At 44.9% G+C, this 27,639-nt stretch overlaps 1 protein-coding gene across 7 annotated transcripts; it reads right to left on the bottom strand.

The window, feature by feature from the left end:
• Positions 1-6,534: 6,534 nt before the first annotated feature.
• LOC134072402 (zinc fingers and homeoboxes protein 2) lies at positions 6,535-25,047 on the bottom strand. 7 transcript variants are annotated; one of them, XM_062529071.1, is made up of 5 exons: positions 24,664-25,047; positions 24,363-24,383; positions 19,393-19,531; positions 8,156-11,284; positions 6,535-7,278 (listed from the first exon to the last, which is right to left on the bottom strand). In XM_062529071.1, the coding sequence occupies exon 4, from the start codon at positions 11,064-11,066 to the stop codon at positions 8,196-8,198; it is 2,871 nt and encodes a 956-aa protein (XP_062385055.1). In that variant the 5' UTR covers positions 11,067-11,284; positions 19,393-19,531; positions 24,363-24,383; positions 24,664-25,047; the 3' UTR covers positions 6,535-7,278; positions 8,156-8,195. The 7 variants fall into 7 exon arrangements, with proteins under 7 accessions (XP_062385055.1, XP_062385054.1, XP_062385059.1 ...); XM_062529070.1 differs by lacking the exon at positions 24,363-24,383; XM_062529075.1 differs by lacking the exon at positions 19,393-19,531.
• Positions 25,048-27,639: the final 2,592 nt, after the last annotated feature.

Below are 27,639 nucleotides of genomic sequence, written 5' to 3' on the forward strand. Positions count from 1 at the left end.
TGTAACTTCTCACACCTTGATTGCTATTTTTGCTGTGAGGAACGCTAACAGCGTAGCTATTAGACCAGCTGTTTCCGATTCAGTAACTGGTGGTAATTCTCATGGTCCTGCCTGCCTGACAAAGCCCCACAGCAGCCGCGCCAGCAGGTGAGAGTGCTTTGCATATTCACCACTTGAAGCCTCGCCTTCCATCTGCCAGGACACAGTACATTGCCTGCAAGTGGGCTCCTGCTGGTGGTCTGACAGGCCTAAAGGAGAGCTCTCAGGTGGGCAGTCTCTTGAGCCTGACCAGCGCAGCCACTTTGGCTGAGCTGCCCAAGGAGCATTGAAACTGGTTGCGTGTCATTTAAACAGGCTTGTCTGACTTATAGCAGCAGTCCATTTCAGCCTGTTCAGACTGGACTGCATTCATGTTCTTCCCCTACTGTATGTGAACAAACCTTGACTTTTGCCCCCTTCAAAACCTGTTAAGCCTTGCGCCACCGCCGCGGCGTGTGAATGTATGCAGCTGCGTACGCACTTCAAAAGGAGCTGCGTGTGTGACCCTGAAGAGAGCACTCAGAAGAGAGGCTGGCTTGCAGCAACCCCCCCCCCCCCCTCCCCGCCCCCCCAACCCCCGCCTCTCAGATGCTTCAGTCTAGAGAGTACCACAGGCATCAGGACGCCAGCACGCAATCGGTCTGTCGGGCCGCCCTGGCAAGCAAGTGGGCAGGTGCCCATCTCTTATCGTGGAGAGCAATTCACATTCCAGGCAACAGTCAAGCGATAACAATGCTGTCAAATGACAACGCTCGCCCACTCCACTGCCAATCCTATGTGCTCCAGTCAAGAGGGTGTGGCAACTGTATAGGGAAATGGGTATAAAGCATTCGTGTTCATAGAGGTGAAGAATTGAGCACACTTTGAATGGCAAAGAGGCGCTGCCCCACTGACCTAGCATGTCCTGGCCCTCATGCATATTGCACACAGCAGTGGCTGCTTTGACTCTCTGTTGACAAATGTACATGGAACTCTGCTCCGATAAATGCATGTACTTGTTAATTACAATTGATCATATATTCATTTATAGTAATATATATAATATAATAAATACATATCTGCAGAATCTATGCGACTATGGTCCTTGCCTTTTTTTAACACAACTCACAAGACTACTTCTATACCAGACTGTGTTGCAGTGTGCTTCCCATCATTAATCAATCAAAAATCTGTGAGTCTTCCACAGACAACGGTGCCCTTTTCCAGCAGGCACGGTGCTGAATCTCATGGTCACGTCCATAACTTTCCTTTACTGCCACACCGTGCGCTGTCTACCGGGTCTATTTCACACCATTCTCTGACATCCTCTCATCAACTGGACCAATTATAGGCAGGCCAGCCCAGTGCCAACAAGGTCAGTCCGCACTAAAAAACTTAACATGTATGACATTGCTATATAAAAGAGTGTTGTTGTTCAATGTCTGTGTAATTAAGTGGGAACCGTGGATGAGCACTGTTCAGGCAAACATTTGCAGTACCACTTGAATTCACAGGGTTCAGTTGGAGTCACATGGAGTGAATGGGTAAGACAGTGATGACGTCAGGAAAAGCTATGGCTAGTTGCACACAGCATTCGGACAGGGACACACCATTGCTGAAATCACATGACCATGCTCATTTGATAAAAAATCATATCTGAAGTTAGGAACCGGTGCTGAGAGGTGTCGGTCCATATGACACATGAAAACCAGAAAACAAAAACACTTCACAATGTCAAATTATGCAATACCAATTGCATAAGTGCCATACAGTCTGTGGTTGGCAGCCTCTAAACTTTCTGTGTCCTACATTGTGAAAGACAGCCGAGAATTTTCCTCCCAATTAAAAAATAAGAGCACAAATAAAATGTCTTGCGTAATGAGGTTCACACTGTGCTGACACGGAAAGGCTACTGAGCCAGAATTTGATTGCTGCTTTAGCCAGTTCTCCTCACACAGCACTGGTGAAAGTTTAGGGGCCTGCTGCACATACCTGATCTCCTCAATGGCTTCATTTCACAACAACGCTCTGGATCAACATGGGAAAAAAAAAAAAAAAAAAAACTATATTCATCACTGGAGGAACTGGACTCTGAACCATAGCCTTGAGAAACAATCCACTCATTTGGCAAATGCACACCTGGTTCATTCAAACCTTGAATGGACTCAGTCTTCACAACATAAACGGCATGAATTCATGAAAAGCTGCGTATTACAGAAAGATCAGTTTGTTTAAAAGAAACCTATATCTATAGGGTACCTATAACCTACTATATAGGGTACCATTCAACTGCACTGGGAACATGCCAAAGGCTGATCAACAGATGTGACTTCATCTCTGTACGAGATCATTTTAAATGTCAAACGATTCAAAATCACATAACTTCTAAACTCCAGTTAGTCAGGCATTCACATTCAGGTAAAACGGAAAACTACATTTAGATAAAAAAAAAAAAAAAAAAAAAAACAGGACCCACAGTAATAACCCAATGCAACAAAAGCCACCTTTCTTTGCTGTGAATAAAATATTGTGTCTGCCTTTATTTGTGCCAATAGACTCAACCCTTCTCAACATGAAGGACACAAGTGTTTCTGGAGAAATGCTCTGCCATTCTTCTGAGATGCCCTTTGCTGAAAAGGTTCAGTTGCTATGTCTTTAAAATACCCCTAAAGTAGGGTTCAGACCAAAGATTCCCGATGAGACGAGACGAGACGAGCCGCGACGTTCTAAAACCTTGCGACTGCGACTCAACATGTTTAATGCTCTGCGATGGCTTGCAACTATGTGCAACTTCTAATTCACACCGCTGCAACTCTTTGGTGTGAATTGGGCTTAAGGTGTTCTATTAGTTCTATTAGTTTCAAATCAGGCGACATACTTGGCCAGGTCATAGTCATCACTTGGCTCTTCTTTAGAAACTTGGTGTGCTTTTGGCAATGTGCTTTGTGATCATCATCATGCTGGAGTACTGCTTTTGCCACACCCAATGCTGCTGCTGGCAATTTCGGTGACATCTTGTCTGTTCCAAATCACATTGATTGCAACCTACTGTACTGTATGCTGAAGAGCTCTCTCACCAAAATGGTCAACACTGGGAACCGGATACCACGGAAGTCGCAAACTCCTATAGCCTCGTCTTAAAAAAGAGATACTGTACACAATAACAAGTCAGCTGGTATTTGCCAGTCTCTGTTTCTCTCCTGCATGTGGAAGATGCGTTACCAATTAAGTGGAGTTAATAAAGTTAGATCTGCTAGGTGGTGGTGAATGGAAGATACAGAGGACCCAAAAAGTAGCATCCTTGTAACATGGCGGTGGTGCATTTTGACATTATAATCCTTCTCAAGGAATAGTGAAACACAGTTTGCAGTAAAACTACTAATTGGCGAAATTTGGCCCCTTTGGTCCTTTGGTGCCCTATGCACAGTGCGTGATGTGCATGGTGGGAGCAGCGGCACTGGCGGTAATGGCCACACCTCTGGAGACTGGGAGTCGTCTTGTCAGCCAGCATAATGGTATCTCCACAGCAATTCATGGTCAACAATTAATTTCTACTCTGTTCAGGTCCATCCCAAACATTCTGAATCCCCTTCTGAGCCAAACAAATTTATCTTCCGTTTGATTTAATGAAAGAATATACTTCTATTAATCAGGCTTCTTTTTTTATGTTCTTTAGCAAAGTTACATTTTACAGTTAAATCCCAAAGAGCAAGCAACATTTTTCTTTTGTCTTGGACGCCATCTATTGAGGTTGTCCTTCACACTATATCAAAGCAGTCACTGAAAACTCTGATTTCCATTGATGGCCCCTGAAGTACAGTACATGCATCTGCTTTTCAGAGCTAGATTGTCAGAGTAGCACACTGTCCATGGCATAATTTTAGGAGGACTGCCATTGCGACTGTGATTAGTGGCGCTATGGCTGAATCTATAGCTCCTGATTACTGCTGCAAATGTGTTTCGACTGATTCTCAGTTGGTCACTCCTCTGCCTGTATCTGTATCAATCTTCATGAAGTCTCACAGTCAGATTTTTTTTTCAATTCCTTTGGCAAGTCTTCTCCGTCTGGAGCCATGATGAAGACATACAACTAGACAGGGCCTACATGTCCAAAACAGAGAGATTTCTGGTGTTCACAGGTCATTTTAAAAGTGTGTTATTCACGTAATTTAGGCTGATTGGAAATGAGGTGTACTCAATTTTGTTTCAGTGATCACAGGGTTTCTAATTTGTGAGTCTGTGATGACTAATGTATTCAGTTTTGTTGCAAAAAGGCTCTAATTTGAGTCCTGTATTTTCAATATGGTCTCTCTAAAGTGTCTGATGATTCAAAAGAGAAAATAACCTGCTTGCCAATTTACAAGTAGGAAATTACTGACATAAAGTGATATAATTTTGAATAATTTGACACTGAAGTGATACTACACAGTGTCACTTATGTTGTATACTGTATACCTACAACATACTATTCATACATTAGTATAGACAGAAACACAGTTCAAAATTGTGGACTGATTTTTTTTTTTTACCTAATTTTGATGGAATTCATCCGTAACAATCCATCAGCTAACACAGACCATACAGTAACTTTGACTTGCTACCTAATTGAATTGTGCTCCGCAGGTAATGTGCAAGTATACATTCTTGTTAAAAGAGATATTTTGGTTTAGAGATCCTACATTCATCTAACAGCTCATAAAACTATACTCAATATTTACACAATATTTACATCTCATCACATTTGTTATGAATGAGATTCCACTGTCCTCCCTTTTTTGCGGGATGGAGTCCATGACAAGTGTGTGCTAATTACAGAGGCTAGCAAACAGTCCAAACAGTTTAAGACAGCGATTAACTCTTTACTTGAACCCGTCCTCTAAAGGCCGACATTAAAATGATGCGGTAGATGCCATAGCCTGTTATTACTCATCACAATAGTTAATAACTAACGATACAATAGTGTAATAACTGACATTATGGCATAGTGGAAGATGCCAAATGCTGATAATCATTGCATCAAGCATTACGCAACAAGTCAGAACAATTACGGATAATAACATCAAGAGTTTCGGTCTAGTGTCTCAAACGTCTCTTTGTTAAGAGCTGATTACGAGACCGCGTGTGTATGCTGCACACAATGTGAGTATCCGTAAATGTCAGCTGAGACAGTGAAAAGGCATCCTGGCTAAAGTATCATTTTGGAAACTGCACTTTCAAACCAATATTCTCAAACATAATCTGAAGGGATTCACGGGACACTGATTGCAGATCCTCGTGAAAGTTCTCAGTGGTTTCCATTTCATGACATTATTGACATTATTTTATTTCATGACAAATGTTTTCTATCTCAGTATTTTTCCCTGTGGCTGTAGCCATGACAAAAGGCTGGCGCCAAGCTTATTAGCATGAAAATGGTTAACATGCAAAGACAGGCCTTACTGTCTGCAGATTAGACTTGAGTGCATATGCCTTTACACCTTCTACACCGGAGACGAGCTCCCCCTAAACAGACCCCTAAACCAGCCTCAACCAGCACCTTAGACACACCCCACAGAACTGTATACTCCGTTTCCTATATCCGCATATGTGACCTTCATGTGGTGTTTGGTTACAGAATTTTCGATGTGAATTGCAGCACAGAACAAGGCTGCAAGCAGGGATGCTGGTAGATTGAAGAGACATCACCGCCTTTGACAGACAACAGGATGCAAAGCAAACACGTAAGAAAATACCAAAGTTTTACAGACATTAATCTCCTAATCTTCACTCTTTGTCTCACAATCCTCTGTAGTGTGCACTGTCACATGGAATACCTAGAATAAAACAAACACCCTACCCTCAAGACTGGCATTCCTTTGCTAAGACCATTCTGCAACCGCAAATACCTTTACAGCTAAAACAGATCTGTTATAATATAACAGTTATCCAAAACTTCTGCCATGAAAAGATACAGATAACAACAGCAACCCTTTTTATAATCAGAAACATGATCAGGTACCAATATCTTACTGAAATCATGTCCGAAAAACAACATTTATGAAGAACGGCATATGGAAAGGTAGCAATTACTCATAAAATATTATTTTTTAAATAGGCTGTGTTTTATTGGATTACAGCAGACATCGATGATTTCTTAGAAAATAGTAAGCAGGACCTTGGTATAAGTACAGTATTTTTTTTTTGTCGGTATATGTTTTGACAATGACACCATAGCAGGAGCGGTACGTAAAGACTTTGTATCTGTCAACAAATCTTGTTTCTACGGAGTTGAACTAGCACTACATCTATAAAGCCATTATGTATAAAGGCGGTTACTGATGTATATGTTCAGTTGCATGACAGAGTGAATGTACTAACAGGAGTATTAGGAGATTGTGTAGACATGTTTCTGGATTAGATATATAGTGATTCTTTACCAGTTCATAACTGTGTTTTTTGTGTGTATTGTGTAGTTTTCTGTGTGTTTTTTTTTTTTTTTTTAACCAGCAATGTTTTTGTCCATCTTTCTTTCTTAACAATCCACAAATGTCAGTTGGTCACAGAAGCGTGATCACATCAAGAGCAACGGTGAAGTGTCCAGAGAGTGCAACAGCACCTCAGTCCAGTTATAAACGCGATTCGGTTCAAAGGAAGTCCATCTGACGAAAGGGGAAAAAAAAACTGCAACGGAAGTTGAGAATGGTGGAACTGACTGAAGTATTGCCAATGGTTCTGTCGTGGTTCGCGGAGTCTCATTACAAAAATGTAGGACATGCCACTGTACAGACCAGCCGGAGCACAAAAAAGAGTGGGGAAGGGGGGTGGGGGACAGTTCCTCCCATTATAAAATGTAACAAAATTCCCCCAAAACTTTACAAATCTGTAGCAATACAGAAAAATATATGTACAAGAACCCTTTTTTTAAAAGTAATAATGCAGCAGATCCAACTTTGGCACTCAACGAATCACTACCTTGTCAGTACTTCAGAAGCACTTAACAGTGCATTTTCTGTAGCTCCGCTTTCATCCCAAATCAGTGTTTTGTTTATTTTACTTTTTTTTTCTTAAAAAAAAACAAAAAAAAAACACAACGCCCAACAATACTTGCAACGTTCCTACAGCATCCTGGAAACATTACGCGCAGGCTAAGATGGTGAGAGTGCAAGAGTGAAATCATTGGTTCCAAAAATACAATATTTAATATTCAACCTCTCTCTTCCTCTCCTTCCTTTCTCTCCTTCCTCCCTCTTCTGTGCAAATGACAGCGGCAACAATCGTCACCTGCGAGGGAGAAGAAATAGTGCAATCATTAAAATTTTCACAGTTGGGAACACACATTCACAAGTGCCCTGATAATCCCAAAAGGGAATGAAACGGCTTTTCCTGTGCCAATAACTCTCAGACTGTTTCAAGCCCCGCCTGGTTACTAGGGCAGATCATGAAATGATTGGACGATTACAAAGTGTCAGATTAAAGTGTAAGGAAAGCAACACTGTAACAAAAATATATATTTTTAATATCAGCTTGATATTAGATGAGATGAGCATTGTTTAAAATTGAAGGAAAGTAAATATGCCTAGAAGCAAAACTACTTTTATTGGGATGGTGCATACATGTTGTTGTTCCAAAACATCAATATTGTTCAGTTGTTTTGCTGGAGAGCACAAGTCATACACTTTAATGCAGTTGGAGGCTTTCATCTGCAGTTCTCTTTCTATACCCATGAGAATTAACATCCTTATTTCAAAGTCTCTGTTGATAAAGCACAGTACACAAGAAACTGTAGATCTATTTCAGAGTTTGCAAAAAAAAAAAAATCCAAACATCATGGCAGTATTCATTTATATTGGCAGAAATCTTTACCAGTAATCTGTAATGACAAATGTACTCTTGACCTGTACTTGTTACATAATCTGGGAACAATCAAGCGCCTTTTACATTAACAGTGGATCATTTTATGTTCATCACATAATTGACCAACCCAGCTGTTCCATTCACTAAAGCAATCGCGGTCAAGTACTGGGCATGAGAGCCATAGAGAACATTGGAGGCCTCTACCTACAATTCCAAATTAACCATGCCATTTACAACAAAACAGGAGGAAGGTGGCCTCCTTTTTCACAAGGTCGGATGCCAATTTTGGGATCTGCACACTTACCTCTTTAAAGTCTCTTCTCTTCTGGGGATTCCTTCGCCACCTAATCAGTGTCTGAGACCAGCTCTTGAGTCACTCCTCCAGCATTTCTTCTCATGGGATCCTGCACCCAGCTTCCACAGTCCCCTCTCCCGCCGCCATTTTGACCGCCGTTTCTACCTAGGTCTGGCACGCTCTGGCCCAGTGTGTTGGCAAACCATTCCTTGATCTCTTGGCTGTTGAATTTGGCACAATCCCTCAGCCCTGGAGAGTTATCCAGCCCAGTTATCTTTACTTCTTGACAACGCTGAATGACCTTGCTCCCACCGCGATCTGCAGTCAAAGGCAACCCCTGGCCATTCGGTCCGCCGCTGTGCGACTTATGGCTCAACTCCGGCCAGTCCAGAGTTCCATTGCGAAGCTCAGACCGACTGTCTTTGAACCAGCGGACGATATCTGTACGAGCCAGGCCAATCTGGCTTTCCAGCATGTTGTACTCCTCAGGTGATGGCCACTGGGTTTGGACAAACACATCTTTTAGAAGTCCAAGAGATTTGCCATCCAGGTGCAAGGGGGAGCTGAGGGGTGCAATTATTGGACGGAGTGGGCTCATGGGGGGCCCTCCTGGCTTGTGTGTTCCATTAAGGGCTGCATGCTGTTTTTGTTGTTGCTGCTGCCTCTTCTCCAAAGTATCCAGCCTCTTTGCTCCCATGGAGTTGAGCAGGGCCTGTTCGAGGTTGTCTCGCAAGGCTCTGCGTTCGAGAAACCAGCTGTCAATCTCCTCCCTGGAGAGCCTGGTGACAGTGGCCAGGCTGTCCACTTCACCGTGAGAGGGGAAGCTGTTTCTTTGAAAGCTCTCCTCCATGATCTTGAGCTGCTCAGTGGTCTTCCCCTTCACCCTCTCCAGAAGTGGAAACTGAGTAGGGACGGGCTTTGGCCTCTCCTTCGGCACCAAGTCATTCTTCATGTGCAGAGAGCCATTGAGACAGCCCTGGTGGTCACGGAGCCAACTCTTCACCTCGCCCCGAGAGACGCCGTTAGCTTCCTTAATGTCTGAATGTCTGCTTTCCCCTTTCGGCTCCGCAGGCTGTTCTTTTAGAAGCCTGCTCTCCAGTGAAAATGTAGGGGCCAGCGGTAGTGTCTTACTGGGACCTCGCACAGTCTGAATGATTGTTGGTCTTTTCATTTGAGGCACTGCCAGTGGAGGTGCCATAGGTAGTAACTTCACATCAGAAGGCAAAAAAGTAGAAGGTAAGAATTTATCTTTGGGGATGACCGGAAGGGAAGGCGTGTGATTTTTAATCTGGGGTGCGACTATAGACCGTTTTATCTCGGCGGAAAATGCAGGTGACATGGTGAGTCTTTCTTTGGGCAGCATCAGTGGTGGGGGCATGGGCAGCCGCTCTTTAGGGACCACAAGAGGAAGAGCCACGGGAGGTTTTCCTTTCAGGGACACGATGGGGGCAGCAATGGACCTCTTAATTTCATGAACAAAAAACGGAGAAGACAGAGGTCTCTTGATCTCTGGAGGCACTGGGGGTGGTGCCATCGGCAGCCTTTCTTTCGGGGGAGGCGGCGGGGGCGCCATGGGTAATTTCTCTTTGGGGTCATCCGCAGGGGGTAACATAGCCCGCTTTACTTCTGCGGGCAAGCAAGGAGCAGCCAAAGGCCTTTTGAGAGACGGCACATGACTCACCGTTGTCACAGTAACAGAAGCTGATGTGAGGGACGTTCGATTTGCGGTGGTTGTCAGCAGCTGTCCCGCGTGTCTGAGGGCGCCGCCAGAAACCGCCTGTGCAAGGGACTGGATGCTTGTCGCCTGCTCTCTGAAAGAGTCGGGCAGAACCGTGAAGGTGTGATGCACAGGTGGGATGGAGCCGTTGAACATCTTCTTACGGGCCTCCTCCACTTCCTCTGGTGACCATGTGATTCCTTGTTTTAATCTCTGGGTGGTGAACCACACCTTGATTTGCTCCTCTGGGTGCTTGGAGGCAGCAGTTAACCAGGAGAGCTCGGCATGGGTAGGATAGGGGAACTTGTTGAAAGACGTAATGAGGATGGCATTATTGTCCAGCAAGGGATTGTATTTGGTGGTGTTCAGCGGAACAGCGATTTTTGGTACAGAGTTTAAGTTGGGGGGCCTCTGAAGTAAAGGCATAACGTGTGAGAGTCCTTGCAGTATTGTCGGGTCAGGAATTAATACAGTGCCGTTCACGTTTACAGCAGTGATCTGATCCTTCGACATTAGGTTTTCTAAATGCTTCTGCAATTCGTTGCCTTGGCCAAAAATGTGCTTCTCCTCGGCTTTTGGCTTAGCAGCTTTCACTGTGGTTGATTTGCTCAGAGTGAAATCTGGAACACCACTCACAGTTTCTGTGTCCTCATTGTCAAGGTCAACTGAATTGTGTACACCTTCGATTGTCTGTTCAAGAACGGTCTGGTTGTTGAGTTTAATTCTCTTAAACTTAAAGTTGCTCTGGCCAGGGTGGTACGTCTCGTTGTGCTCCGTGAGGGAGTCGAATTTCTTCGTGCTGAAGTTGCATACGGCACATAAGTACAGCGGGTTGAGAATCACATTGGGGTGGGTCGTGTCCACATGCTCCTTGAAGTCACTCAGGTTCTGGGTCGAGAAAGGACAATACTTGCACTCGTAGCCTCCGTGCTGCTTCTGCTGGGGCCTCTGTGCTGGTTCCCTCAGCAGCTCCTCCTCTTCCTCCTCCTCCTCTTCCTCCTCCACGGTCTCCTTCTCCTGGGGCTGGATGCGCTGTTCCTCCAAAGGGGTGCTTGGTGGCCGCCTCCAGTCCTCCAGTCGGGAAGACGTGCACTCCACCACGTCATCCGTGGGGGCCTCCTCGATTTCCGTCGCAACGTCCTCCTCAATGGTGTCGCTCACACGGATCATGCAGGGTGTGGAAGACTTCCTTCGGCTGGACATCGCTGCAGGAGTTTAGAGCTGGGGCTGATCAGGACACAGCCTGACAGGAGGGAAGGAGCGTGGAGCGTATCCAGGTGGGATCTGGGAAGTGAAGTCCTGTTTTGTGAGCAGGACTCGCACTCCTCTGTTGTCCTCAGTCGGCACCGGAATCTCCTGCTGACCGGGAACGTCAGCTGCAACAGGGGACTTCATGAGACTTCATTACAGACAGCGATGACCTGAGGAGAAGGGGGCAGAAAAGAAAAGAAAAGAAAAGAAAATATTAGCAGAGACACCTTGATTTACCATGTCATATGAACAAAAAAAACAAAAAAAACTTTCAAATAATAAATCCATAGTTTCATAGTCAAAAGCATTCGTGACGAGACTGTTCACTGGCAGAGCTTATAGACAAAACCATATGTAGAGTCTTGCCCTGTAATGCAGGAATGGTGTTACCATTGTGTTCACTATTACAGAGACTGAGAAAGGTCGTTGAGTTTGTTGGAAGAGAGTGCAAACATTCCATCGTGCTGGCCAATGCAACTCAGCAGAAGACCGAAGATTTATCAACAAGGTGCATAGCTTGATTTTGAATTAAGTACAAAATGAAAAAGAGAAAGGGGAGACTGCATGTTTTGAAAGACTCTGAATTGAAAACAGTAAAAGAAGACAAGAGGAAGGGAGGAGGAAAAAGAGAGAGAAAGAATACAAATCGACTACGGAAAATGACTGTGCAGACTCCCTGATCTCTCTTTTTTTTTAGGGAGAAAGTGAGACAAGCACGAAGTACGAGTAGACCGAAGTGTCAGACAACACTGATGCTACGCCTCCTTGGAGAGAGAGCACAGAGCTGTTGAGGCTCATCTCTCTCTTTATGGGACTAGACCACGTACCATTACACTTGCCTGTCATGACCCCCGGCAGGCAAAGACCATTACTCTTCTCTTACAAAAGCTAAGAGTATAAATATTCTCCTTCAGGTAACCGCCCTGACGCGCTCTCTCATATTTTTAATGCAAGTCAAAACTCCTTTTAAAATCAGTTTGCGTCTGACCAACAACTCGCCCAGCATCTTGTCAAGTATTCCCTGCACATAGATGGGGTTTTATCATCAGAGAGGAACTGCGGAGAATATGTCCCTAATGAAGTGAAGTGACTGAAACGCCCTTTGAAGAAGCTGAAATCCTGTCTACATATTGAATGGCATTTCCAGCTGCCTAAGAAGACGGGCAGAAAAAAAAATGACAAACAGTTTTAATATCGATCTCTTCAGGCACACCCTCCATTAAATTAAACAGATTTGCCTTATTAAAAATGTAGACAAAAAAAAAATTAAGCTGGGCTTCATTTCCATGCTGTTGTTATGGCAACAGCAGAGACAGCGAGGTGCCCTTCTGTTACCTCGCCGCTGCATATTAACGATTTCTTCTCGCAGGTACTAATTAGGCAGGGCTGGCGGTGGCTGAGCCGAGTGGCGCTAGGCGGACGGACGGTGGCAGTGGGGACATCGGCAGACCCATCACACCGATCCGTTCCGCTTGATCCGCGATGCTCGCATGGGCAGGCCTCGTCGCGCCGCGGCGGCGGGGCTCGGCTGATAAAACATGCATGAGCCTCCGTCTCGTGTCCTCAGCTCACTCCGAGCTCCGGTTCGGACGGCGAGGGAGGGGAACGGGGAAGGAGGGAGGGGGAGAGGGGAGGGTGTAGAAACGCAGACGGCTTCACGTGCAGGGCAGCGATCCATCACGCAGCAGCAGAGGCAATAGGTTCTCTTCTCTATACCCAGTCCCCACCACACAAGAAAGAAAAGAAAAAGAAAGGCAAGAAAACACACACACACACACACACACACACACAGACATACACACACACACACACACACACACACACATCCATCCATTCTGATTCATGAAAAGGCAGCAGTTGGAGCGTTTTCACATAAAAGCCTGTCAGAACAGCGCAACCTACACTTGAAAGCCTGAAAGTTTCACTCTTCTTTTCTGGAGCACAGATGAGAAATATCCTGTTGGGGGAGGTTGATCACCCACAAGACAGCCCACTGAACGCTGTGCTGAAATTTTATATATTTAAATACATGGACGGCGATTTAGGCTGCTTCTGAAAGTCGTGAAAGGATCTGATAAAATGATAGGTTGGTCCTCTCCTGTGCCAAGTGACGGAACAAACACAATGAATCACTCTGGATGATCAATGCACTGCACAGGGAGAAGAGACTGGGTAAAGCTCTCAAAGGGAGTCACTAGTGACTCACTCGGACATACGCATACAGTGAAAACACACACGTGCACGCGCACACACACATGAATATACACAAACAGACACGCAGCGGGCCAAGGCCAGCTATGTATCCAGTCCCATTTAAAAGAACGAAGAGAAGGGAGGAAAAACGAAAAGCGGGAAGGAATAGGTAGGATGATGGAAAAAGATACCAGGACAGATGAGCACTGGGGACACCGAAGGAGTGGAATTTAGAAAAGAAGGGCGGAGAGAAATAACGAGGTAGAGACAGTGTGTCGGCAAACACATCAATCTAGCTTTATGCAAATTAGCGCCAGACACACAAATACGGACTGAGCGATTTAACACTTTCATTGCAAACCCTTGTGCAACGTAAAACCATCAGCCCACAAATGCTTTTTTGATAGCAGATACTGTGCAATTATCGTACCGTTTCTGATAAATGTTCAACTTGCTGGCTCCAAAGGCCTGATTCAGTCAGAGAATAAGGACATGAAAGCGCTACCTTCTGAAAAACCCACTCTTCCTAAAACAAAAGCTACAATTACAAGGACAGGTTTTGTGTTTTCTGTCTCCACAGAATGGGCAGAGAACTCATTGAAAAATATGATTTAAATTGAAGGGTTTGCAGTCCCACAAAAAAAAAAAAAAAAATGGATCATGTGGTTCCCCACTCCCGGTGGAGTTATTTTCATATCAAAAGGTGTTGAGTACTGCATAGTATCAGAGAGCTCTTTGTGGCATTGAACCCCACAGAGGGGTTTCCTCAAGCGTACGCATATGCGGGCCACAGCAAACGGATAAAGCTTGTTTCCTTTTTGCCTAAACGCTTTCTAACGAGCTGCTCTACTCCTGTCGCGATTTAGGAGAGAGAGAGAAAGAAAAAAGAATGAGAGAGAGAGAGAGAGAGAGAGAGGGAGAGAGGGAGAGAGGGAGAGGCCCAATCTCTTTTTTACCCCACCTCCAATAATAAAGCGCTCGGTCTCAATAGGGACGGCTGAATTTGAATGAGTGCAGAATTAATTTAAATCTCATCAAACCACCCTCTAATACCTTATCTGTTCTGCACGGAGACAACGGGCCGTAATCGCATTAAGGCCGTCTTTGGTGTTTGGTGAGGCTCTGTGGCTCAAGGCACCGAGGGGAGAGAGGAGGGCTGCTCCTGTTACCTTCTATGGCAGAAGACGAGAGGGGAGCTATGCAACGGGATGTTGTCGTTGGCCACTCTGGGACGAGCTCCTCCAATCCCATCTAAAGCGGTAAAGGAGAGCGGGCCAGTATATGGATATGAGGGTTTGTTGGGGTGGGGGGGGAGCTAAAATAATACGGTTGGCTACCCAGTGTTGGTTTTGTGCATAGCTGGAGGTGGGTTGGAGTATGGGGGGGGGGGGGGGGGGGGGGGGGCTGGTTGGGGCGGTGGTTGGATGGAGTAAGGGCGGGTGGGAGTGGTGTGTAGATTTCATGGCAATTCACTGATGAGCTGTTAAGGCCTCCCCCAGGTTTGCAACACCTCAGAAATCAGTTTCCATTAAGGCAATTTCAAACTTAATGGCAGATTTGGGTCTGAGCTCCTGAGGAGAAAAGCGCGCACGCCAGCGGAGCCCGCGTGCAGCGCAAACGAGTTGCCGTGGCAACAGCCACATGACAGGTACAATTTGTTACGTTTTCTCTCAGGTGCTTTGATGGCAAATGCTCGCCTCCCTCAGGTCTCTCCGAGTCGGGGTGTTTAGAAAGTGCCTCTCAAAACAACGAATTACACCAACTCCACAGTAGCGCAAACACTGAGCAACTGAGCAACAGCAATTTGGTGTCAGAAAAAAAAGGGAGATTAGAAACAAACAACAAAAAAGAAGCTCATCAAACATAGCTGTCATCGTGTTTCCCCTTGTCTGATGGCATTGTGAAGACCGCTTAGAGAAAGTTTTGCTTTGAAATAGCAAAGCATCTCACCCTACAACAGGCTCTAGAGACCCAAACTTGGACTGGACTCTCTTTAAAAAAAAAAAAAAAAAAAAATGAACAAAAAAATCCCCCCTAAAATATGAGCAGAGAAGGGGAACGAAGCCCCTGTCACCTCACGCCCACCTGTAAAGGGTTGCGGAGGAAGAAGAGGGCACACCAGTGGGACCACAGCGTCCAGTCCACTCTAGTCTTGACTCCATCTTGTTTGATGAAAAGAAAGAAAATAAAGAGACCTCCACACATTAAAGACGTTTACTTGCTGACGCCGGCCAAGCTAGGAAATTGTTTGGCTGCACATCCTGTGCTGCTTGTTTAAGCTCCGATTTGGAAAACGCCAATTTTTTTTTTTCTTTTTTCAAGCTTTCCCGCCTCACACCCCAGCAGACAAAGAGAGCATTGATCCATTTACATTGTGGTGAGCGTGGCTCATGGCGGCGAGGCTAAACAATGGCAGAGACGAGGAGAGAGACAGGCGCTGCTCTGACCGCCACTGACCGGAGAAGAAAGGCTATAATAACAAACCTGAGGGATTTTGTACAGGGGGAAAATATAACATCCATACACACACATACACACAGACAGACAGACAGACAGACAGTCAGACAGACACACACGTACACACACACACTAACAGACAGACAGACAGACAGACAGTCAGTCAGACAGACACACACACACACACACACACATACTAACTCACTCACACTTACACAGAGAAAGTGTAAAAGAGAGCACAGCCCTGGGCTGGTTTAGTGATCTGGTTGTTAATAGTGGAGTGCTTTACTAACTGCCGGTAAAACACAGTGATTATGTTCCTTGGAGTGGTGAATGTGACGCTGAGGGAACTGCATTAAAAGGCATGGGGCTGTCTGTTAAATCAATCTGTGCGTAGCCCAGCTGCCGTCGCGCGCACGCACACACACACACCCCGCTCTCTGTGGCTCAGCGTGTGGGATGTCCAGCAGGAACAGAACCCTGCCGAGTGGACTCCCATGGCTTACTTCCCAGAGAGTTCAGAGACGCAAGTTCCTACCGGCGAATCAGGGAGAGGGGAGAGGGAGTGGGAGGAGGTTGGAGACCGAGACTGGGAGAGAGGGAAGAGAGGAGGGAAGAGGGGAGGGAGGGAGGGAGGGAGGGAGGGAGTGGGAGTGGGAGGGGGAGAGAGAGAAGTAATGGGAAGAAGAGAGAGAGAGGGTGCCGCTGACCAGCGATAGAGAGATTTTGGAGGAGGGGTGTATTCGTGTTGCTATACTGTACACCAGTGCTGCCTTCTGACGTGGCACAAGATGGGCCATTTGGCAAAGCCAAAATATGTAACCATAATACTGGTTCCACTGGTTTGAACAGCTGGCACACGACAGCCCTATCTTAACTGTAACAATATATGTCGTATGAGCCCCAGTCTTCTAGATGTAACCTTATGCTTTTATAAATCAATACTTTAATAAAATAAAATAACCCGAGTTGGAAAGACAAAGAATCCACAAAATAGCTACAAGGTATCAAACCTGGCAACTGAGCGCGAATACTGATTTAATTAAAGCAGTATGAGAAGGCCCATATTAAGAAGGGCTCTTTCTCCTAGAAACTCTTATAATCTAGGTGTCCAATCTGGTTTCTTGGTGCCTAGTCCTAACGTTCTCAGACATGAACAGACAGTTTGCTGGTGCTCCTTGAAAAGTCCCTAACCAGCCTAATGCGATGTTGAGGTGATAACATTCCTCATTTAGATGCACGCTTAACTTGGCTGACGTGACGTACGCACACAGACCCCGAGCAGGGGCTGTCTGGACGACCCTCCCAGAGGCATCGCATTGTGCTGGAACGTCGCACGCAGTGGCTGGGCGACCTGGAGAGAATTATGCGTACTTTGCCATGCCGTGGTGGGACCATGATGTTGGTCCCACGATGGACATAGATGTCGTGATGAAATGTTATGCGTCATGAAAGTCGCCCAGGGTGGCATATTTCTGGAGTTTTTCGCTCTCCCTGTCTGAGACAGAGCTCCAAAGGCAGACAGGAGACAGCCTCTCACAAGCAGCGGAGTTGAGCGGACAAAATCTAAGTGATGGCCTACAGGAAGAAACTGTTTTTTTTTTTTTTCTTTTTAAGAAAAGAGAGTATAAGACAAAATACACTCTTCGAGTGAAGAAAACAGGGAGACAGTTGCAGGAAACCAGAAAGAGATGTTCACCGGGAGACTTTTTAAGGGCATGAGAATCACAGCTTCCCTGCCCAGTTTTGGTTGCTGTAACAGCAGATGCATCATACAGCACCTGGTAGTAGAAGTGATTCAGCACAAAATACATCAGAATGCGCTGCAAGCTCCGAAAATGAAAAACATAGACGCTGAATTTACAATTGAATGCAGCCAGACAGAAAACTTGCTTCACAGAGAGGCCAACATGCCTAGGCTCAACTTTGATTAGACAAGGGTCACCTCCCTTTGGCTCAGAGATCGATATCGGATGGAGGAGGGAGGGGGCGTGAGCAGGAGAGAGGGGTAGACATTTTGTCTCTTCAAAAGACCCTGGGAGTCACGCTCCTCTGGCCCAAATCTCTGCCAGAGAGAGAGAAAGATAGAGAAAGAAAGACAGAAAGAGAGAAAGACTGAAAGAAAGACAGAAAGAAAGAAAGAAAGGGAGAGAAAAAAAACACAAAAATCTCTGAGCGAGACAAATGAATTATGCCATTAGGCGTGACAGAAAGGGAAACTTCCCTTCGTGGAGCTTCTCTCCAGACGAGGACCTACGCTGCTGAATGCAAGTGAGGATCAAAGACGAAACCACCACGGTGTAATGACCCCCAGTGCCACTCCACTGCACTCACCACACACACACACACACACACCTCCCAGATGGGTCCTGCTGCTACGGTAAAACACTTTTGATGATAAAAAAAGAAAAAGAAAGCCAAAAAAAAAAAAAACCCCAAGAACGAATTTATTAACGTGGAGAGGAATTCAGCTGAGGTCCAACCATAATATTGACTTGGGTGAAAGCGAGACCATGGGTGAATGGGGGGGTTGGTGGTGGTGGTGGTGGTGGGGGAGATTCAATGCTTCAGCAGCCTTCCCTAAGCACAGCAGAGCCTGGGTGTGGACCGGCAAGAACAACACACGACTGAACTTCTCCCCTAAGGTCATCACGCCGGAGTCGTCTGGAGGTGCACTGTGGAGCACAGGGAGCACGAGAGGATGGGGGTCAAGGTTCAAGAGGGGGCATTCGATCCCGCCGCCCCCGCTTTTCCAACTGAATACTAAAAAAAAAAAGGAGGCTTTACATGACTCATTCTGAGCGAGGAGCACAAGACCACACTCATCATGCGGTCCCCAATCAATTGAAATGCTCCCGACCTCAAAAACAGCCTCTCCCATTGCCCCTGAGCGCATTTAGGGAGACTGAATTCACATGCTAGCTGGAGGAAAACAAATCACAACGACATGCAGCGTCCAGGAATTAGTTCCATCTCTGGCATCCGAGGGAGGCATTTTTAGGCAAAGTACTGTAACTTTACCCTTGTAACCATCTCGCATGCTCAATGAGTTTGTGCGTGCAAGTGTGCACCAACATCTCCCCCCCCCCCCCCCCCCACCTCCCACCGATGCCGTGAATAACACACATTCCTCATGCCCCCTCGGATCGTACTGGTCAGTATGGGCGTATCTCATGGCAACCCTGTGCTAGCCGCGGGGCTCGGCCGCGGATTACATCAGTATTCCACATCGCTCTCGCATCAAGGTTCCGCCACTGACCCCCAGCCAGCCAGCCACGACTAGCGCTCTAGAAAGGGGAGGAGGGGAGACAACAAGGAGAGGAGGACAAGAGACAGGCGACGAGGAGAAGGAACAAGAGAGCAGAGAGGGAGAGATGAAAAACCATTACAATGAAGAAGAGGGAAAACAAAATCGGAGGGAGACAGAAGAAGAAGAAGACGTGAGAAAGGGTCTTAGGAAAAGCAGGAAAATGTGGAAAGGGGACAAGACAGTGGGAGAGATGGAGGGGAGACAGAGGAAGAATGGAAGAGCCAGGCGGAAGAGAGGAGCATCGGAGGAATGGACGGAGCAGAGGAAGAAGGGGAGGAGAGGAGGAGAGGAAGGGGCACGGGGGCCGAGTGTACTCACTGCACTTCCGCGGAGGGGAGGGGCTTCCCTGGGGGAAGGCCTCCTGTCTCGCTGCGGTTCCGGCTCCACTCTCCCGCTCGGCCCGCGCCCTCCCTCAACTGTCTGCTCCACCAGCACTCTGGGTAGCCTCCTCTGGAATCTGAGACCAGACAAGAATGTCAGCAGGAAGGTGTGTGTGTGTGCTTGTGTGAGAGTGAGTGAGTGAGTGAGTGAGTGAGTGAGTGAGTGAGGAGTGAGTGAGTGAGTGTGTGTGAGTGAGAGAGAATGGAGTGTGAGTGTGTGTGTGTGTGTGTGCGTGTGTGTGTGTGTGTGTGTGTGTGTGTACACTAGATGGGATGGGGGGTGTAGAGTCAAAGCCCAAAAGAAGAGGGAAGAAAAAAACAACAGAGAGGGCCCTGAAACTGCACCGCTTTTGTGTTTGCCGAAAAAATAGAAGGTTGTTACCTTGGAAACCTGTGGTGGAAGAGAATGGGGCTGTACAAATTGGGAAGGTTACTTGAATGACAACCACCACCTGTGATGGAGGCCAGTGTTTGGTTGTGCCTTATTTCTCTGAATGCACCCTCATAGCTGTTCCCTGTGCCAACATTTCTGTTACACAGCACTTTTTTTCCTACAGGCACATACATGAACTACGACCACGCAAGAAACTTTTACATGAAATGTCTCACTGGTCCCCGAGTTGGACACCAGCTCATTAAACTAGAATATGGGGTAACAATTTGGGCCATTCTAGATTTAACCCATTTTAGCTTGGGTACCATTTCCATGACGATAGGTCAATAAAATCTCTTCCAGTAATGAAACAAATCTCTGTCTTCATTGAAAATTTACGACAGGGCATGCATTCCGACAAAGGATTTTCTCCCTTGCATAGCCTAATTACTAAGAGGCTTGCTCTACAAGCTGAGCTATGTGAATAATATCCAGCTCTTCAACTGGCAGAGGAGTTTCAAAAAGGCACCCTGACTGACGGAGGGTATTACGATTCAATTATATAATATTATATAATACAGCACAACAATACATAATGCTTTCAGTTGGAAGCTACAGGGCAGTGAATTCCCTGGCAGAGGGACACATGAGGGAGAATCTCCTGCGGATGACATCACCGCTTAGGGCCACGGCGGAGGATTTCAAAAGTGCCTCGCTCATCCCTCGCCAGTGACCTCACAGGCGACCACCTGGAGCAGCTGGTTTACTCGCCCGGCAGAGCGGTGTGTGTGGAGACGAGCTGTATGCCGGGCTCTTGCCAATCCTACCGCCCGGCTAAAACATGGCTGTCACACCTCATTAGCTCGGTTAAAAGTGCGTCAGTGTTTCCAGCTGAAATATGGGCCTGACATGTCTGACAGGAATGTTATCGCACAAGTATGGAGGGCATGGAGGTGGTAGCTAGGTGCACAGGCATACAGTACTCCAAAATGGCCGACGCACTCTCTCTCTCTCTCTCCCTCTCTCATGACTGCAGTACCCTAATTTATGTCATATGACTATCTGCCAACCAGCACTGACTGCACACAGCTAACACCTCTCCTGAGAGGAGGACCCTAAAATGTCTGCCTGAACAGAACCAGGCCTTTCACAGCAAGGGCCAGGGCCATAGGCTACACAGAGCCACACACTATCAGCTGATAACAACAACTCAAAACGCAACGGTGAGAAGAAACAGTGCCGGGCCGGCGATTAGCCAAGTTAGATCCTCAGCATTCAAAGGAGCGTACCATGGCACAGAGGCAGCTGGTCGGGAGCGAACAAGCTCCGGGCTACAGAAGAGTTTGTCTGGCAGAGCAACAGGTTTTACCTAGTCTTTTCTCGTTTTCAGCCACACTGCAAAACCTACTTCAAAACGACAAAATATTTGCATTATAGGAACAGCCGTGTGCTGTGAAGATCTATGGTACGATTTGGTGGCATCCTATGCTTTTGGCTCCACATTAAAAGGGCCTTCATTTGCATGCCATTTGATTGTAATCAATACTTTGACAGACAGACAGAGAGAGAGAGAGAGAGAGAACAGGAAACGGATATATGGAAAAAAAGGCAAAAAGTTATGTCCTTGACCAGCTGTGCAACAAGAACCTGACCAGTGCTCATCTTAAAAATTAGTATGAGAAAGCAACAGCACTTCACTTTGGCTGCATCGAACACTTCTCATATCAGGATTTCTGTTCATCTAATGAACAGAACAGACAGCACTTTCCTCTCCTGCATTCTCGCACTGGAATGTGTCCTTTGTGTTTTCTTTCAAACACCAAAATCCCATGCATGTTAGCTTCTAATTAGGAGGACTGTGACGCAGCATTATAGGCAGGTGGCTGCGAACCAAACTGCTTTTCCTGAGCTGCGGCTGGTGAGCGCTCTTATTGTGTGCGCATTCCCATTCTGTGGCTTTGGGGAGCACATTGTTTGTATTTGCGCCACATGACTTGCACATTTTGGCAAAAAAAAAAATGGCACCATTGCACAACAGTGCTCCAGAGCACATGTAAACGGTGAATTATGCAAGCAGGAAATTCAAATGAGATGCAGATGAATGAATTCCTTGAGTTTGGACCAAAGATTTCAAACTCTCTCTCTCCTCCTTTTCTCAACAAAGTCAATGGTGGTTCATTTACTTGCATTAAGGAGTTTTTCTCCCCTTTACCAAATACCATACTTTCAAGCCGAGACATTTCTTTGAAGCACCAAAGACTTCCTGCTTGGTGGGATGCTGCCAAAGCCGAACTGCCTAGACAAGTTCTCACGCACACCATTTGCCAGATTCACAGACACAAACAAGTTCTCTACCGGTCTGCTATATATACACACACACACACACACATACATAAACACACATCCACACCCAATATATTGTGTAGCTATTTCATACTTCCACTGAAAAAGAAATGTACACACACACAGCTGGCAAACACACGCGTGCGTGCGCACACACACGCACGCACACCAGTTGTTGTCTGCCATAAACTATGAGCTGACGTCACCCTCTGCCATGAGTTCTCATGTAAAGGCCTGGGTCATCTGAGGACATGGAGAGGGCAGAATGACACACGTCTGTTCCCTTTTGACATCACACATCCATGACTCATTTCAAAGAGGACTCTCTCTCTTTTTTGTCCTTTTCCTACACATCACTGCTTGCCAGAGGCTAAGGTACACCAAAATCGTGTGCAGTCTGTCACTTGCAATTCAAGCACTAGCCAAGTTTATACATTGAATGTTTGTAGATGCAGATATATGACAGGATGTCACTCTACATACTTCACCACACGGAGCTGATTAAGATCATCTGATGGTTTGTTGACTGAAGAAGACGCCTTCCTTTACAAACAAACAACTGAATTAATGTTTAGATGTTACGTACAGCTCAGCGTCTGGTTCAGTAAAATAAACTGACAGATCCTATCGCTCCCAGGACAGACATTTGGCGGGATAACAGCCCGGTATAAAAACCATGTGAAGTACATTAGGTTGTTTGTCAGTCAGTGAAGGTACAGACATACTGTTGATAGGACTTACGTAGTTTAGTGGAAAATAAACTGAATCCGAAATAAATTCAAGCAAACTGCAAGTGGCTGAACTAAAGGAATTTAAGTACCTCCCAGACAGGGAATGTATGCATAAAAAGAGCTAATATGATTTTTTAGAAAACAGAAAGGTCATCGAACCCGGCTGTAGTTACATGTTACGATCAAAACGATTATGGAGTAACGTTATTTCTCTTCACCACTCCATCATATAAAGTCCGCTTAGTCCAAATGCACATATGGCTAACGCTAAGTGAAGAGCAGTTTAAGGCTGAGGCATAATGACCTAATTAATCTCCAGCGTGATTTAATATATTAATGAGATTTAGTTAAAACTGATCATTAACTACAGCCATTCCTAACACTTAAAAGGTGCCACCAAACCCCTTCCGAAATAGCTAACGTTGAGGACAACATAAATCTAACATTGGCAATCGCACTCCGATATCAGACTCCATTTTACCCCTAAATTGCCATTGAAACTAGTTAGAAAGCGGGGTGCCGCGGTAAGCCTCTGTTAAATATATCTGCGCAATCTTTCTGGCGAAGTCTTTACCGTGCATACAGTCACTGTAGGAGTGGGACTCTGACCCACCAAACTGTTCATCTATGAAAGACGAACTGGACTCCGTACATCTCAACACTTTAGGGAAAAGTAGCGAGTTGACGTTAGCTGAAACAAACTTTCTGTCATCAATGCACACCGTTAGCCAACACCTGCGAGACGCAAATAACTTCGTCTGCAACAACTGTAGATCTTCACGTAGCAACATTAACAGTTCACGTTATATAAATGACAGCAGCTGACCATGCTAGCAGCTAACGTTAGCTAACGCCATGTTGAGAAGTAAGGCCGTATTCCCATTAATGTACATTGAACAACATGAAAACAGATAGCTAACTTAACATGTTAACAAACGACTAAGACCGCAAGTGACAAAGTAGCAATAGCAGCAAAGTGCAGTGCAGCCAGAGGGGGGCTAGTTAGCGGGTTGGCTAGCAAGACGCTAACGTTAAACTAAACAGAAATGCTGGCGACAACACGGTCCTGCCAGCGGATCCAGGTGTCCACTGGCTAATAGCGGAGGACAATAAAAGTTAACTGTTAACTGTATTTTATGTTGGCATGGTCATATTAAAGTTACTTTACAGTGCATTAAAAGAAAAATAGCGCGTCGTCAGTATAATACACAGCTACTCTAAAAAGCGGAATGTCAAGGCTTGGCTTTGAGTTAGCAAGGTGATTTTGGTGGTACAGTAACGTTAGTGGAGACAGTGTGGCTGCGCGCGGCAATGATGGAAGAGTCGCTATCTAAAGACGCGAGCCAGGCAAGCCAGTCGGTTAGCCTGCTCGCTACCAGACGGTACAACTTCGCTTTACCCAATTGTTTTTGTCATAATGCTTTAAAATACATACAATATAGAAGTTAAGCGAATCCTTACCAGTCGCCCGTGCCTCTGGTGCTGTAAGGACAAACTGAGGATTATTTCCACAAGAATGGAATTCTCATGAGGACCACTACTACGCATAAACAATTGGTAATCCTAAAGATTCTGGCGAAACCTAAAGACAACAGTAGAAAAAGTCGTCGTGCATGAGAGATCTACGACGAAAACCACATGATCATTTACGTCAGCATATATTTACATACGACACCAAAAGTATTTTCATTCAAGTACCAGAGAAATATAGGTTATTCATAAAACAAGAAGGAGTCCAACTCACATAGAGGAACATAATTACCATGTTTCATTTGCAGATGGGGAAGAAGCTTTGGTCTTTACCCACTCCTTATAAGTTGACGATTGGATGAAAATGTATTCATTCTCAAGTATTTATTCATTTGTTATTATAGACTAGGCTACAATGTGATTTAGTAATTATTTAAGTCTAATTTCTGCTACCATCAGACGAACAGATATGAGCCTCGTGCACGACATCTAGCCAGTATTTGTCTCTGTGCTCAACCAATGGCTTGCAATTAAGCAGATATAGTGGACTTTGAATAGAAGAGATTTCTGATTCACATCTACAAACGCGGAAACGCAATTCCATACAGTGTGCATATGCTATAGTCTATAATAACGCAAACAGTTCTTAAACGGATTCATATTTTTGGTCTGATGCATAGGCATAAACTTGAATGATCTAAATTAAAATAACGACTAAATCGTTGACAAGCATGAGAATCGTGACATGTAAAGTATATAACAGCCTAAACGTTGTAGGCTAGTCTACCTAAATACAGTGGTGGCACAGCCGCCACGGAATCCAAAACACAGAGAACAGTGACATCTCCTGTCCATGTTGCCTAGTGAACAAGGCGGCGGTCCATTTATCTTCATTAGGTGCCATATTTTTGCACTTCATATGAAAGAGATGGCTTTTTAAAACCACTGAGTGGAATTGTAAGAAACATTCTCTTAAAAATATTTGCCTTTGCTTAAATGCATTATTAGACTAAAGGCTATAGTCTATGTAGGCTATTAAATAGGCGCAGCCTGATAGACTATGTAAGGGCATCTCCAGAATTCCTTCAGTTTTACTAGTGACCCCTAATTAAACTGAGATGAGAAAGGCCAAAAATAATTGAACTCCTGATGAGATTATAGGAGTTGCCTTTTCTATTTTGTAATGGAGAACATTAATTACTCTGTGTGTGTGTGTGTGTGTGTGTGTGTGTGTGTGTGTGTGTGTGTGTGTGTGTGTGTGTGTGTGTGTGTGTTGTGTGTGTGCACACACAGCATGTGTGTGTCTGAGGTGTATCAGAGAGAATTCCACACACTCCTTTGCAGCAGTGGATGGCTCACCCTGTGCATTATGCATGAGGCAAAACTGGACCGCCACGGTGTCTGGGCACATTTACATACAAATGAGCTGAGAATTCATTATTAATAACTCTTCCACTATCTCCATCTGAGTGTTGTGTCTTTACTTTACGCTTGTTCATGTACTAGATGCCAATTATCATTGCCACCCAGAGAATTTACGGCGAGTGTGTTAGCTCAGTAGTATAGGCTGTTCCCAGATATGTCATGCTCTGACTTGCACACCCATCAGATGTCACGTGTGCACCAAAAATACTATGCTGGGTAAAGTTTGTTCACTCTTATTCTAACTTTTCACATTTCGTTGCCTCCTTGTTGTTCGTTGTTGTCGTTGTTTGACTGCTCACCATGCTGTCAGCAAGTTTCATCTCCATTAAGGTGACTGATTAAATTGCGAGCAGCCAGGTAAAAGAACAAATTTTAGACAACTAATATCAGAGGCATGTGTGCGATGTCTGTCAGATTGGACACCTGGTTGAGACATTATTATCCATAATTAAGACATATAAACCCAAGGCTGCTGCATATGATAGTTTGTAATGAAATATTCTCATTGTCTAACAACTGTTTTGCTTTATACTGTAGAACAAATGCTGTCCATTATGAAATGTTTTTGTTGCTGCATACATCAGTGATAACATCAGCAAATGTCCCCCTGTTGCTCATTTATTTATGGAATGACTGACCTTAAACAAAGAAAATTGAATTAGGGATGGCTGGAAATAAATTGATATCACATGACTCCAAATCCAATCTCAATTTCCCATACAGATGGAGACGTTTCTGTTTTGTTTTAGAACCATGGCTGTCCCTTTATTTTCTGTTTGTACAAATGTTATTGCGAGGGTGGGGGACTTCCCTAAGTACAGGGGTTGTGTACAGTCCAACTCCATAAGTGGAGTTGTATTTTTCAATAGTTGTAACGTCTAGTCGCTTCCAATTACATAGGACGGCTTCCTAAGTTGTAGTGAACTGGGTTGCTGGTTGTTTGGCTTAAGGTCAGAGGAAATGGGTTTGTTTCTGTTGTACCTGTTTTAACCACTAGGGGGCAATGTGAGCTCACTGTCATGGAGAGGTCAGTCACCTCATTTGACTCCACTCGAAAAAAAGGAATCCTTAGTCATGAATTGGAGAACAAACAAGAATGTGTCAGTGCTTGCAAATGCGAGTTTGTTACCATTATCTATAAGCCTATAATGTGCATCTGAATGATTTATGATTTATCAGTTTTATATACTGTAGATATATAGGCCACATATGAAAGTAGGCTATATGTGATAGGCTACAGTACAACAAGTCAAAGTCTGGACACACCTATTTATTTTTGGCAGTTATACTGTATATTAGTTTTTACATTACAACAGACCTGAAAACACACATGGTTATGTGGTTAAAAAACAAAATTCTAAAGAAAGCTTGGGCTCTTCAAAACTATGTTTGCTATGAGGACATCATTTCACTCTTGTCATTCTCTCGACTAACCTTAGACACTGGGAGTAGTTCCCCTGAAGGAGTTATACATGTTGTGCACTTGTTGGCTCAACAAGTTTGGTTCCTTCAATGCTTCCGAGAAGCATTAGGTGACCATCACATGACATTGGTTATATGATAATACCAAGAGTGCAATGCAATCATGAAGCTAAAAGGATTCAACTTGTTTTAAAAAAAAATGAAATGTGTTTGATAGCCTCATATACATACATATACATATGTTTTTTTAAACTCCCTGTCCATCTAAAGCTGAATAATTTATCTGAATAAATATACTGTATATAGGCTACACACACACACACACACACACATATATATATATATACAGTATATGTGTGTGTGTGTGTGTGTGTGTGTGCGTGCATGCGTGTGTTGGTGCACATTGTGTGTGTATATAAAC

This window comes from Sardina pilchardus, chromosome 24, assembly GCF_963854185.1.
Source record: "Sardina pilchardus chromosome 24, fSarPil1.1, whole genome shotgun sequence".
Classification (NCBI taxonomy): Eukaryota; Metazoa; Chordata; class Actinopteri; order Clupeiformes; family Clupeidae; genus Sardina; species Sardina pilchardus.

Bases quoted from the DNA above. Each gene is read 5' to 3' on its own strand.
- LOC134072402 (XM_062529070.1), bottom strand. From the start codon at position 11,066: ATGTCCAGCCGAAGGAAGTCTTCCACACCCTGCATGATCCGTGTGAGC.